Consider the following 15,380-nt stretch of genomic DNA (forward strand, 5'->3'; position numbering starts at 1 on the left):
ATTAAAACATATTTTCAGAGTAGATGAATAGAATTTTAGAAATAGGAAAAACATCCAATTCCACTTTGTATCTTATTGTACAGCAGATGACATTAAGATCCAGAGAGGTAAAATGATTACTGAAAGTCAAAGAACTAGCTAATTGAAGAGCTGGAATGAAAACTGCCAGGTCCACACATTCTCAGCCCTCAGGTGGCTCCTTATCTCCACATACCAACTAAAATGTGATTGGTTATATCTAGATTATATCTGCATTTGAATAGACTGTAGGTTGTTTCTCAATTGAAAGGAGACTTCTTAATTAAGCTTCTTGATTTAATTTGGGGTACATAAATGCTTGCTGTGAATTTGGACGCATTCCTGGCTTCAGACAAATCTACAAACCTGATGAAACCAGAGCTTTAATCAAGAGAATAGAAGGAACCTTTGAAATGCTAAACAATGAAATGAACTGAAGGAAATTCACCCATTTCTTTTTCTTTTCCTTTTTCCTTTTTCTCTTTACCATATAACTTTGAACCTATTTGAAATCCCCTGGAGTGCTAACTTCAGCTGAAGGGTTCAGGAGGATGTAAACTCCCAAATTTCACAGAAATGTGAAATGGAGCACTTTTCCACTTTCAAAAGTATTTTGATTTGTATCTTTTAAAGCTCATGTGGCCTTTGTCTGTCCATGACATTTTTATTTGTAGGTATGGTTTTAATTTTGTATACTAAGGCAAATGCATAAGCAAATATGAAAAGAACAAAGAGGGTCTACTGAAAAGGCAGGCAGAGAAATCCTATCTTTTACTGTTTCAGAGGATGATAAAATGGGTTGTCTTTTATTCTCTTTTTCAGTAGTATAAGAATCTCTATGGTGAGTTACAAGCAGGATTTTAGAGTTCCCATTTCTAACCAAGAATTTCATTTCAGGCCTTTTCTATGTGAATTTACAATGGCAAATTTTTTTTTAAATAGTAGGCAAATAGACTATGCAAAAGAAAACATGATTAACTTGACCTATGAGAGATTTTTGTTCTGCTAACATTGTAATATGAAGAAATAGTCAGTATAAGGCTACAACAATGTATCAATAATTAAGGGGTTAAGTGAGATATCTATTTTGAAGGAAGCATAGGGAAGATCTCTGTAAATTGCTCATGGAAATCACTTTAGGTTTGTTGTTTAAGTTAGAGATACTTGACAGATTAAAAAGTGTATCTCTAAAACTTAAGACTGAATGAACATTTTTAGAAAACTACATTTCAACACAAAAAAGGAACATACTTCACTTTGTATCATAGTATTTACATTTTGCAATGGATACCCTGAAGTAAGAAGAAAAGGGAAAGCACACAGAGGAAAAACTTCAAAAGAATAAATCAGAGTAATGATTCATATATATTTAACGTTCCATGTGTTTGAGTGTTTGTTGAAGCTTTTAGTCCCTTATGGTGCATTTTTATTAAGTGAGGTACAAGAAAGAAAGAAAAGGAATTCAGAAAATGAGGTGGAAGAATAGGAAATATTCTTGAATTCACTACTGCTAGAACATAATATTGCCAGACAATCCTTTTCACTTAACTCCTTTTGACTTACTACCTTGTCCCTAATTCTGCTGTTCTCCTACTTTCCTTCACATGCTCATCTGAACTCTGAGCCTTGGTCTTAGCATAGCATTACTGCTATCTCTGGAGAATGTCACAGCTGCTTGCTGAAGGCCCTCTGAGTGTCCTGTGTGCACCTAGGAATCTCTTTACTTTCTGTCTCTATGTTGTTGTTGTTACTATTATTATTATTATTATTATTATTATTATTTATCTCTAAGAAAGAGTATTCCTCCTTGATATAGTTTGGCTCTGTGTCCCCATCCAAATCTTATCTTGAATTGTAATCCCCACATGTAGTGGGAGTGACCTGGTGGGAGGTGACTGGATCATGGGAGCAGTTTCCCCATGCTACTCTCATGATAGTGAGTGAGTTGTCATGAGATCTGATGATTTAAAAGTGTGGCACTTCCCCTGCTCTCTCTCTAGCTCTCACTCCTGCCACCATGTAAGAAGTGCCTTGCTTCCCGTTTGCTTTCCACCATGATTGTAAGTTTCCTGAGGCCTCCACAGCTATAGAGAACTGTGAGTCAATTAAACCTCTTTCCTTTATGAATTACGCAGTCTCAAGTATGTCTTTATAGCAGTGGAAAAAGAGACCAATACACTCCTTTCAAAGGTAATTTATCACCTGCTTCCTTAAGGCATCTCCTGCACTAATTATCTACTCCTGTACATTCCTGTCCAATATCTTTGCTTTAGATTTTCCCCTGAGTAAACAAACTTAGTAATGCTTCAAGCTATTATTCTATTTCTCTATTTTCTATCACCATCAAAATGAGTTTTTAAAAATATTCTAGTTACTCTTTATTCTCTCACTTCCTACTCACTTGTTATTCCTTTATATTTTGCATAATCCCCCTGATTTTTCTCACACACTTTTTTTCGGATAAATTCTACCTCTACATCTCTAGAGTTAGTCTCTGGTTCTTGTTTGCAAGGAGCAGGTACCAACTGTGCTCCAGTTAAGTAGAAAAGCAATTTAATGAAAGAGTATCAGATCATACAAAGAACAGATGGGAAGACTATGCAAACAGTTCAAAAATTAAGCAAGAAAGAACTTATAATTGAGCAATAAAAAGACAACCCAATTTTTACAAAGGTAAGGCCAAACCACAAAGAAACCTTTTTATACCCACTAGGATGGCTACAATAAAAAGACACATAATAAGAAGTATTGGCAAAGATACGGAGAAATTGGAATGATCATAGATTGCTGGCGAGAATGTAAAATGGTGAAAATACTTCGGAAAACAGTTTGACAGTTCCTCAAGATGTTATCACTCTGTCCGTTGGTGAGTGAATGGATAAATAAAATGTGGAGTAAAGATACAAGAGAATACATTTCAGTATTTAAAAAGAAGTTACTTTTGTCATTTGCAATGACACAGATTAGCCTGGAGGTCATTATGCTAAGTGAAATAAGCTAGGCAAAGAAAGACAAATACTGCATAATCTCACTTATTATCTGGAATCTAAAAAAGTTGAATTCATAGAAGCAGAGATTAGAATGTTGGCTGCCCAGGCCTGGGGGTGGGAGAAAGGTAGAGGGAAATGCTGGTTAAAGGGACAAAGTTTTATTTAGACAGGATAAACAACTTTTGGAGATCTATTGTACATCATAGTGACTACAGTTAATATGTGGTCTACTTGACAATTGCTGAAAGATTAGATCTTAAATGTCGTCACACAAAAATAATAAGTATGTGAGGTGATGGGTATGTTAGTTATCTTGATTTAATCATTTCACAGTGTGTGTGTGTGTGTGTGTGTGTGTGTGTGTGTATACTGAAACAGCACATTGTAAATCCACAAATATATACGATTTTTATTTGTCAATTATACTTTAATAGAGTTATCAGTGAAAATCATCTGTTAAAACAGAAGGGCAGAAAAAGTTAAACATGGTGTTGTCGTATGGCCCAGCAATTCCATTTCTACATAGCCAAGAGAAATGAAAATATGTGTGTCCACATCAAAATGTACACACAAATGTTCATAACAACATTATTCGTAATAGCTAGAAGGTGAAAACAACATGCATGTCTGCTAGCTGATGAATGGAAAAATAAAATGTAATATACCATATAATCATTTGGCAATTAAAAGGTGTGAAGTATTGATACATACAACAACCTGGAACTTTGAAAACATTATGCTAAGAGAAATAAGCCACTCACAAAATATTGCACATTGTAAGATTTCTTTTAATGAATGTCCAAAGTGGAAATATCCATAGAGATGGAAGGGAGAATATTATTAATATTTGTTCGGAGGGAGGTGAAGGTTGACTGTTAATGGGCACAGGGTTTCTTCTGGATGATGAAAGTGTTCTAAAATTAGATCATAGTGATGGTTGCAAACTCTGTTAATATACTAAAAGCTACTAAATTATAAATTTTAAATGCGTGAATTTTGTGTTGTGTGAATTATGTCTCAATGAAGCTGTTTTTATTAAAGTCAATCAGGGACCAAGGAAGGTCATTCATAATAAGGCATATCTAGCTCTGGCCACAAGACCAGTCAGATTTCCATGCTGCCAACGGTCCTGTTACACCTGAATACATGCTGCCTCTGCCACCAGTGGGCAAAGATATTGAGTGTTGGTGGTGACATGAGGCCTTTTCTCTTCTCTCTTCTCTGTGTCAGCCACCTCAGACTCATGCCCTGAGAGGGAACATCTGATTGTCCAAGTTTAAGACAAGTCTCTGAGGTCTACGGTCAAGGAGTCTGGGGGAACACGTACCTGATCTTTTATATAAAACAAAAGCAATGTTCTACTCTCTAACTATAGACAAGGGAGTTCAAACACTAGGCAGCTATAAAATGAAAACTGTTACCTAGGGTCTCTACAGGAAGATTTGGATTTGTTTTCCCTATGGTCAGTTGTACTATCTAACTAAATCACCTGCCTAAACTTGAACATTAGAATCCTCAAGATTGGGGCGAGGAGAACACTCTGGCTTTAAAAAATGTGGTACATGTATGCCATGGAATACTATGCAGCCAGGAAAAACTACAAAATCATGTGCTTTGCAGTAACATGGATGCAGCTAAAGGCTATTATTATCCTAAGCAAATTATTGCAGGAACAGAAGCCTGAATACCTTATGTTCTCACTTATAAATGAGAGCTAAACATTGAATACACATGGACATAAAGATGGGAACAATAGACACTGAGACTACTAGAGTGGGGAGAGAGGGGTAGAGAAAGGGCTGAAGAACTACCTACTGGGTACTATGCTCACTCCCTGGGTGATGAGACCATCCATACCCCAAGCCAGTATACCCATGTAACAAAACTGCACATGTACCTCCAAATCAAACAAAAAAGGGTGCTCAAGACAACCCCTTCAACCATTATTGGATACTGAATTACTGCATTCTCTCCTTTATTGGAAACTCTATTCATCCTGACACTGAAACAAATGTTAGAGTTCTTTTTGATTTCTCACTTCTCATTACTCCCTACCACCAACAAGTGGCAAAGTCTTAAACTCTGTTATTATCCACCCACTCACTTTAAAAATAAGTTATTAGTACTGCTAGTTTTAATTAGTTTAAGCCTCTGTAATTTTCCATTCAATTTATTTCAATTAAATTGTAACAGGATTTCCTTCTCTCCTAAGTTCAAACCACTTCATATGCCACTGCCTAGAACAAACTTCTCAAGGCATAGCTTGATAAGCTATTGCCCTGTTCCAAACCATCCACGATAAAACATGAATTGCATGTTAAACCAAAGTGTGATTGATATTCGAGGTCCTTAAAATTTTACCCAGTCTCCCTTTCCAAAATACTTTCCCAATTTTCTCATTTAGGTAAACATGTATTGACAAATAAGTTTTGCTTTTCACTTAAAGTATATAATTCAGTGATTTTTAGTATATTCAATGACAATTTTGAAAAATTGTTTCAAAAATAGATAAAATTAAAATCCACAGGAATAGACAAATTTGTGTCATTCCTTTATCACTACAAATCTAATAATTTCTTACTAGAAAATCTGTTATTTAAATAGGTTTAAATTTAGATAAATTAATTAAAATTTCCTAAAAATGGTAAAAGTTATTTCCCTGATCCCTTAAAAAATCTGAATAAGCATACAATTATTCAACAAGTGGCAAACTTTATTAGTGGCTATCAGATATCAGTTATAGGTAAAATGACATAAAATACATAAGCTTTTGGCCACTTACAATAGACATGTCTTTTTCAATTATAAATACCTACCCTAAAGTGTATCTAATTTTAACTGAAAAGCTTTTTCTTTTTTTTGCCGTTTTTGACTTCATGGAAGTATAACTGAAGTCCACTAAACTTCACATATTTAAAGTATACAATGTGATAACTTTTGGCATATGCATGCACACCTGGGACATGATAACCACTGTCAGGATAACAAATATTTCAATTTCTCTGAAAGTTTCTTTGGACCCATTTCTAATCTATCCCTCATGTGCCCATATATTTGTTCTGCTTTTTGTCACTATAAACTAGTTTATTGCCATGGTCTGAATGTTTGTGTCCCCCCAAAATTCACGTGTTAAAATCTTAAGCCCTAAGTGATGGTATTAGGAGGTGGGTCCTTTTGGGAGGTGATTGGGTCATGGAGGCAGAGACCTCATGAATGTAATAAGTGTGAAGGGAGCTAATTGGCTCATTCTACCATGTGAGAACACAGCAAGCAGGTGCTATATATAAATCAGCAAACAGCTCACCAGACATTGAATCTGCTGGAAACTTGATCTTGGACATCCAGCCTGTAGAGCTGTGAGAAATAAATTTCTATTGTTTATAAGCCACCTAGTTTATGGTATTTTGTTATAGCAGTGTAAATGGACTAAGATATTGATTCCCTAGAATCTTATATGAATGGATTTATAAGATGTGTTTATTTTCCCCCTTTTTGCTTTTGATTTTTGGCCTGGCTTTGTCCACTTAGCATAATCATTTTGAGATCCAACCATGTTATAGCATGAATTAATAGTTTGTTTCCATTGCTAAGTAGTGTGTTATTAAATGGATATATCACAATATGGTAACTCATCATGTGCTGGACATTTGAGTTGTTTAGAGTTTTTGTCTATTTCAAATCAAGTCGTTATGAATATTTGTGACCTGGTCTTTGTGCAGTCACACATTTTGGTTTCTCCCCGGTAAATACCTAGGAAAGGAATATCTCAAGTGTCTGATAAGTATATATTTAAGTTTACAATAAACTTTCCAACTCTTTTCCAAAGTGATTATACCATTTTATATTCCCACCGGCTATGCAGGAAAGTCCCAGTTGCCCCACATCTTTTCTGCTTCTGTTCTAATTTTTTTAATTGTTATTTTGCCCATTCTTCTGCATGGGTTGTGATGAATTTGCATCCCCAAACACTAGTCATGTTTTATACCATTTCTATAGGTCATCTGTGTACTTTCTCTTTCAAGATAACTATTAAACTCTTTTGCTCATTTAAAAAAATGCTGAATTATTTATTGTTCTATTATTGAGTTGTAAGCATTTTACCATTGACAATGTGACCGTTTGTTTTTATCAAGAAACTTTAGTAGTAAGTTTTTAAAAATAATGTATTGGTTTTATAATACACCAAGATGACAATCCATGAAAGGACATATATAAACAAAGATAATTAAAATGTGAAATACTATCTAAATTAAAAGACCATAATTCAAATTGCTAATAATAATCTTTGTGTAGAAGCAGCTGTAATTTATGAAATTCACCTACCTTCTCATGAAGACTACGAAGCCTTACCACAAATTCAATTATTTAATTACAGTAATCATGCTGTGTTTTTTGTGCTTAAATAAGCATGCATGATCACAGACAGCACAAAACCTATTTACAGGGATTTTTAGTTTTCTTTAAAATGTATTCCAAGCATCCTTTAAAGTGTATTCCAAGCATCCTTTAAAGTGACAACAGGCTATGTCCTTAAAGAAAAAGCCTTCTTTCTAAAAGAAGTATGTAATAGCTATTCAATACTGCAGTAGTGGTTATATAACTAAGTGATGGAAATGAGCAGTACTCTGCTAACTCTGTTATTAGCGTAGCAACCTTCTCTTTGGTCGTGGAGTTCTTATGTCTTATGCTAGCAGCCAACACATATTGCTTTGGATAAAAGACTTTCATTGTTTTTAGGTGTTTCTCTGTTAGAAATGATAGAAGCTCTGTATGCTGTAGCAAGAGGTCTCAGGGTAGAAATTCTAGAAGTATTTCCAGGTTGTTTTGGTTTATCTAAGGTTTTGATTGGTGATGTAAAGGCTGAAGATGGAGATGATAAAGCACATCTGTCACTGTTTTCTGTAACACTTGCATCAAAACATGGTTGTGCACCAATCATGATGAATTCTCTAAAAATTCTCCTGTCTTTGCTTAAGGCTTTCTAGGCCTACAGTTTAGATTAATAACAAATATGCAATTTCCTGTGTGTTAGACATAACGTATTTTAAGATATTCCCATAGCATGCAAATTATAATATGTAAAAAGCAGGTGCTTGAGGAAACCCAAACACAATCACCCAAGTGTCATTGAGGTGATCTTCTGAAGTCAGAGGATCTCCTTGAGTATAAAAGGATCCAAGTGGGCGGGAGATAATGCTGTCTTTCATGGCTGACTGATATGTGCTAGACTAAACATACTTTGTCCAGTTGCAGGAGTAGTTGTCTTAACTCCAACAAGAGGACTCTGCATTAAGAAAATGTTTGACTCTCTTCTTGAAACTAAAAGTGTTGATCCAAGCCCTGGTCTAAAAATGTCATTTTATATATACTTCTAACTGGTGGAGCTCCACTTTTATCTTTATGAGCTGGTGTAACTGACTATGGCCGTGGTGAGCCACCTGCAAGTAAACATGATCTCATTTCCATTACTCCTACTAGGACCACTAATTGATTGAACTTATAGACTCACTGGAAAATCCATCATTAAAAAGACAGGTAAGAACTGGACATTATCTCCTGGCTTTGGAGATGTGGATGGATGAACTCACCGTCACTGGTTCAGATCCCAGCGTGGGCACGTATGGTTTCATAGCAAAGGCTGCCATTGTGGCAGGAACTACACTAATCCTGGGACCTTGAGAGTTGTAAACATTCTTATATCTTTTTCTAATTTATGTGTTTTGAATATTTTCTCTTAGGTTATAGCTTGCCATTTCATTCCTCCACTCTATCTTTAGAATAATATGTTTTAAATTTTAAATAAGTCCAATTTGTATTTTTTTTTTAATTTATGGTTCATTGCTGTTGTTTCCTATGTAAGAAAACTTTGATCACCAGGAGGTTGCAAAGATTTTCTCTTATTTTTTTCCTCCAGGAATATTATAGCTTTTGATTTTATATTTAGGTCTATGATTCACTTTGGGTATATTTTTATGTGCAATGTATGATAAGAGTTGCCACTCATTTATTTTTCCATATGGGTATCCAGTTGATACCACATTTCTTAGATTGCCTAGAAGGCATTGTTCCATTGATCTATATGTTACTTTGCTCAAGGTCCATAGTCTTGATTACTGTACTTTTAGAATATGTCTTGAAATCATGTATAGTAAGACCTTCTCTACTTTGTTCTTTTCTTGAAAAAATTGCTTTAACTATATTAGGTTTTTTTGTGTTTTCATATAAATTTTAAAATTCCTTTGTTAAATTCTACAAAGAAGGCTGCTGCAATTTTAATTGTCTCCTCATTTGTTCAATTGCCAAAAAATTATGCCCCTATTATTATTTGCTTTACCTTATAATCTTCTGGGAATTGATATTTGCTGATTGAATACTTCGGGAAAGAGCAGCCCACCTGCCACGGGTATACCATGTCGCATTGTACCAGATACAACCTTTTTGTTCCTGACACAAAGCACTGAATTCAGTGGTAAGTGGTTGTGATAATACTGACAATATTTATATGCTTAGAAAATAGAGGAAGCAGTCATGATTTGACATCACTGAAACCTCTGCTGGGTGACCAGTATTGAGTTGCCCTCTGAAACTGGATTTTGGCAAAGCTAGTGGAGACTCTACATGTTCTGCCTCTAATTTAGTTTTCTTGCTTATATATTGATATTTGATATATATCATATATTTGTATGTGTATATACATGCACAAACACACATATGTTTATGTGTGTCTGCTTTCTATCCTTATGTCTGTATTCTATCCTTAATCCTATTTTGGAATAAATAGTTTCTGACAGGATGATGTTCAGCCTTGAGTCACGTAATATGTTACATTGCATATTCCATTGAAACAAAATCTCTAGGTTTATTTGTATTTTCTAGAAAGTTACTAATAGAGTTATACTGATAGAGTAGATCTGGCAGAAATTTACAATAAAACATATTGAGTGAGAATTATTTTTAAGAATTTACAAATATTTTAATTATTCATTGTAATTGTTTGCTTTTCCAAAAAGCAAACACAGCATCAAATGATGAACTTTAATAGGTTTATTAATTTCTGCTTATTCAGCCCCATAATTCTTACAGATGAATTTTTATCACAGTCTTCACAATTTCATGGTATATATTAATTTCCTTTAGAATTTTGGTTTTGTTGGGTTAGTCTGAGATTCTATGATGATTAAAAACTGTATACTTGTTCACTAAAGAGCCCTAGTGTAAGAATACTTTTTTTTTTTTTTTTTTTTGAGACAGAGTTTCGCTCTTATCACCCAGGGTGGAGTGCAATGGCACCATCTCGGCTCACTGCAACCTCCGCCTCTCAGGTTCAAGCGATTCTTCTGCCTCCGCCCCCCAAGTAGCTGGGATTACAGGCATGCCCCACCACGCCGGCTAATTTTGTATTTTCAGTAGAGATGGGGTTTCTCCATGTTGGTCAGGCTGGTCTCGAACTCTTGACCTCAAGTGATCCACCTGCCTCAAACTCCCAAAGTGTTGGGATTACAGGTGTGAGTCACCATGCCCAGCGGTTATTCTTATACTAAAAAAGTATTCACAGCCGGGCACAGGTCAGGAGTTCAACATCAAGCCCGGCCATCACGGTGAAACCCCATCTCTACTAAAACTACAAAAAATTAGCCAGGTGAGGTGGTCCTAGCTACCTGGAACGTTGAGGTGGGAGGATTGCTTGCACCCAGGAGATGGAGGCTACAGTGAGCTATGATCACCACTGCACTGGTGGTACAGGTGCATGCCTGTAATCCCAGCTACTCGGGAGGCTGAGGCATGAGAATTGCTTGAACCTGGGAGGCGGAGGTTGCAGTGAGCCAAGACCGTGCCACTGCACTCCATCCAGCCTAGGTGACACAGTGAGATTCTGCTCAAAAAAAAAAAAAAAAAAAAAAAAAAAAATTCACTGTTTATCTGAAATTAAGTTTTAACTGGGTGTTCTTTTTTTTTTTGAGACAGAGTCTAGCTTTGTCACCCAGGCTAGAGTGCAATGGCGCAATCTTGGCTCACTACAACCTCTGCCTCCGGGGTTCAAGCAATTCTGCCTGCCTCAGCCTCCCGAGTAGCTGGGATTACAGGCGCCCGCCATCTGGCCAGGCTGGTCTCAAACTCCTGACCTCAGGTGATCCGCCCACCTCGACCTCCCAAAGTGCTGAGATTACAGGCGTGAGCCACCGCGCCTGGCCTAATTTTTATTTCTTTGTAGAGACGGAGTCTCACTTTCTTGCCCAGGCTGGTCTCAAACTCCTTGCCCCAAGTGATCCTCCCACCTTGGCCTCCCAAAGAGCTGGGATTACAGGCATGAGCCACCGCTCCTGGCCAACGGTGTCCTATCTTATCTCACAACCCTATTCCTGGAGAATCTGGCATAGGGAGTTGGAGCTATGGCTCAGGGACACTGACCTTGGAGACTGAACCCTGGTCTGAGGTCTGCAGGGAAATTTTCAAAGGGAAAATGTCTGAGTACTTGTTTCAGAAACTTCCAGAGGCAGAAAGCAGGAGACCTGTACAACCTGTGAGCTAAGAAGACAGACCTGGCCGGATGCGGTGGCCCATGCCTGTAATCCTAGCACTTTGGCAGGCTGAGGCGGGTGGATCACTTGAGGTCAGGTGTTCGAGACCAACTTGGCCAACATGGTGAAACCCTGTCTCTACTAAAAATACAAAAATTAGCCGAGCATGGTGGCACACAGTTGTAATCCCAGCTAATCAGGAGGTTGAGGCAGGAGAATCACTGGAACCCAGGACGTGGAGGTTGCAGTGAGCCAAGATTGTGCCGCTGCACTCCAGCCTGGGTGACAGAGCAAGACTCCATCTCAAAAAAAAAAGACAGAAGACAGAGCTGAGCTGAATGCAGAACTGTGGGGAAAAATAAAGGGGAGGGGCCGGGCGCGGTGGCTCATGCCTGTAATCCCAGTACTTGGGGAGGCCGAGGCGGGTGGATCACAAGGTCAGGAGATCGAGACCATCCTGGCTAACATGGTGAAACCCTGTCTCTACTAAAAATGCAAAAAATTAGCCAGGCGCGGTGGCGGGTGCCTGTAGTCCCAGCTACTTGGGAGGCTGAGGCAGGAGAATGGCGTGAACCCGGGAGGCGGAGCCTGCAGTGAGTCGAGATCACACCATTGCACTCCAGCCTGGGGACAGAGTGAGACTCCATCTCAAAATAAATAAATAAATAAATAATAAATAAAGGGGAGGTGGAGCCCAGCCGGGATGAGAAGGATGCTGGCTAGGTGGGCAGGGGCTGAGGGGACCCTGGAGCTGTGTCTCCTGACCTCTCACCCCTGAGCAGCCCCCCTGCCCTGCCCTGCCTGCCTGTAGCCAATTCCCAAATGTCAGCCCCCACCCCACCCCTTGAGGCCGGCTGCCCAGCTCCATGCACTTACTCGTCATGCCGCCGGCTCTTGGACTGGTCGGGCTGCAGCCGGAACCAGCCCTCCTCCTGCTGCGCCACCCGCAGTCTCTGGACATCGATCACCACCTGGGGACATAGTGGCAGTTTTCCTGGAGCTGGGAGACCTGGGTCTCCTCCTTGCCAACTACTGTTCTTAGTGGGGAGGGGCGCCTTCCAAGGGTCCCTGAGTGCCAGTGGTGGTGGGGGGAAGTTGCTGGTTCTGGCAGACGGTGGAGGTGGGGGGGTAGTCCCAGGCTTCCTGAGTGTCTCTCTTTGGGGAAGCCGGAGGGAGGTCCCTGAGGATGGGACGGCTGCAATGGAGCCAGGTGCTGGGGGACAGCAGGTGCAGCCTGCCGGGGGAGGAGGGGGAGCGGGGCGGTGGTGCTCACTTTGCCCAGGAAGTCGTTTCGGCTGACAAGGTCCCAGTCCCAGGCCTCCACGCACAGCGCCTCCATGGCCCCCTCCTGCAGCTCAAATTCAAACGTCTCATTCCAGCGTGGGTAGCATGACTTCTTCACGATCTGCCCAGAGGAGGGTGGGAGGGGCTTAGGCTGATGCCACTGGACTCCCCAGGCTGGGCAAAAGGCAGAGCTGCCCTAGACACCTCCCCTGGGTTCCCCACAGCCTCCTCGCCTTGGAGGTTCTGCCACAGCAGAGGTTAAAATGTCCTGTCCAAGCTCCCACCCATTTCTCAGATGGGGAGAACTGAGGCCCAGGGTGGGGAAAAGATGTATCCGAGGCCACACAGCAAAACAGTACTGACTATGAGGATGTGGTGAACAGGGAATACCTCTACACTGCTGGTGGGAATGTGAACTAGTACAACCACTATGGAAAACAGCGGAGATTCCTTAACTAACTAAAAGTAGAACTACCATTTGATTCAGCAATCCCACTACTGGGTATCTACCCAGAGGAGAAGTCATTATACAAAAAAGATACTTGCACACATATGTTTTTGTTTTGTTTGTTTTGTTTTGTTTTTGAAACAGTCTTGCTCTGTCGCCCAGGCTGGAGTGCAGTGGCACGATCTCAGCTCACTGCAACCTCCGCCTTCTGGGTTCAAGTGATTCTCCTGCCTCAGCCTCCCAAGTAGCTGGGATTTGAGGGGCCTGCCGCTACGCCCGGCTAATTTTTGTATTTTTAGTAGAGACGGGGTTTCACCATGTTGGCCAGGCTGGTCTCAAACTCCTGGCCTCAAGCAATCTGCCAGCCTTGGCCTCCCACAGTGCTGGGATTACAGGTGTGAGCCACTGCGCCTGGCCAAGATACTTGCAGACGCATGTTTATAGCAGCACAATTCGCAATTGCAAAAATGTGAAACCAGCCCAAATGTCCATCAATCAACAAGTGGATAAAGAAACTGTGGTATATATATACGATGGAATACTACTCAGCCATAAAAAGGGAATGAATTAATGGCATTCACAGCAACCTGGATTGGATTGGAGATTATTATTCTAAGTGTAGTAACTCAGGAATGGAAAACCAAACATCGTTATGTTCTCACTCATATGTGGGAGCTAAGCTATGAGGACGCAAAGGCATAACAATGACACAGTGGACTTTGGGGACTCGGGGGGGAAGGTTGGGAAGGGGGTGAGGGATAAAAGACTACAAATTGGGTGCAGTGTATACTGCTCGGGTGATGGGTGAACCAAAATCTCATAAATCACCACTAAGAACTTATGTAACCAAACACCACCTGTTCCCCAATAACCTATGGAAATAAAATATTAAAAAACAAAGCAAAACAAACAAAAAACACAGGGCTGGGCGTGGTGGCTCATGCCTGTAATCCCAGCACTTTGGGAAGCCGAGGCGGGAGGATCACTTGAGGCCAGGAGTTCGAGACCAGCCTGGCCAACGTGGTGAAACCCCATCTCTACTAAAAATACAAGAAATTAGCCTGGTGTGGTGGTGTCTGCCTGTAATCTTAGCTACTCGTGTGGCTGAGGCAGGAGAATCTCTCGAACTGGGAAGGCAGAGCCTGCAGTGAGCTGAGATCCAGCCACTGCACTCCAGCCTGGGTGACAGGGTGGGACTTGGCCTCAAAAAAAAAAAAAAACACCACAAAACACAAAACAAAAACAGTAGCAACTATACTGAGAAAGCAGACCTTGGTGTCTTCGTGCCCAGGACTGGGCCCTCGACTCTGGACGTTTCCTGGGGGTGGGGAGGGCAGCATGGGTGTTCCCAAATAAACCCCACTCCGGCTGTCTCAATCCCCTCCTTACCCCCAAGCATAGCCAGGAGTGAGCGAAGTTGGCCCCAGAGGTCCTGGGACCTATTATGTCCCCTCAGAGAGGTCGCCCCTTTCCCTGGGCCTCCTCTGTAAGACTGTGGCCCCCAATCTGTCCCACCAGGGGACGGGGAGCAGGTGGTGAGGTGAGCAACGGGGGCGTGGCTGGCACGTCCCCCGAGCCCCCTGCCCCTTCCCTGCCCTCTGGCCTCCTCACCGAGGTCTCCTGTGTCCGGCCCTTGTAGCGCACTCGGACGAAGGGGTCAGATGCGCCATTGCGGTCCTTTGGGGCCAGATCCCTGGTGGGGGTGGAGGAAGATTGGATCATCGACTTGTCCCTGAGCCCCCCCTCCCCCACTTGTCACCACCATTATGTAACCACAGCGGGCCAAAAGGCCTGGGCACATTCCGTCCCTGGCAAGCTGACTGTGGACAGTGCGCCTCTGCCCTTTCTGGGCCCTGCTCCCATAGCCATCTCCCCAGGATCGCCCATGTGGCCAAGAACCCCCCAAGGTAGAGGCCATGGGTCCTTCCCACCAGGCAGCTGCAGGCCAGTGGCTGCACCTTGCTCTGGGGGTGGCAGGGGGGTGGTGTGAGTGCTGCCAGGGAACCGCCGGGGCAATGTTCCCAGCCCTCCATTCCCAGGGCTACCCTGAGCCTCGGTTTCCTCATCAGGAAAATGGAAAAGTGAATCGCTACTGGGCTCAGGTTTAGGGAGAGAGTGTGT

At 41.1% G+C, this 15,380-nt stretch overlaps 1 protein-coding gene and 1 pseudogene across 1 annotated transcript in view; both read right to left on the reverse strand.

Moving 5' to 3' along the window:
• The window catches only part of LOC134730684 (rasGAP-activating-like protein 1), a 40,856-nt gene that overhangs the window by 22,026 nt on the left and 3,450 nt on the right, over positions 1 to 15,380 (reverse strand). The window contains exons 3-6 of the mRNA XM_063605816.1: positions 14,871 to 14,952; positions 12,801 to 12,932; positions 12,404 to 12,498; positions 6,313 to 6,362 (exon numbers count right to left, since the gene is read on the reverse strand). Coding sequence (XP_063461886.1) covers positions 6,313 to 6,362; positions 12,404 to 12,498; positions 12,801 to 12,866 — 211 coding nt within the window. The 5' untranslated portion in view covers positions 12,867 to 12,932; positions 14,871 to 14,952. The remainder of the gene's footprint in view (positions 1 to 6,312; positions 6,363 to 12,403; positions 12,499 to 12,800; positions 12,933 to 14,870; positions 14,953 to 15,380) is intronic.
• Positions 6,498 to 12,397, reverse strand: LOC129398233 (nucleoporin NUP35-like; annotated as a pseudogene).

The sequence above is a fragment of the Pan paniscus genome, chromosome 6 (assembly GCF_029289425.2).
Source record: "Pan paniscus chromosome 6, NHGRI_mPanPan1-v2.0_pri, whole genome shotgun sequence".
Taxonomy (NCBI): domain Eukaryota; kingdom Metazoa; phylum Chordata; class Mammalia; order Primates; family Hominidae; genus Pan; species Pan paniscus.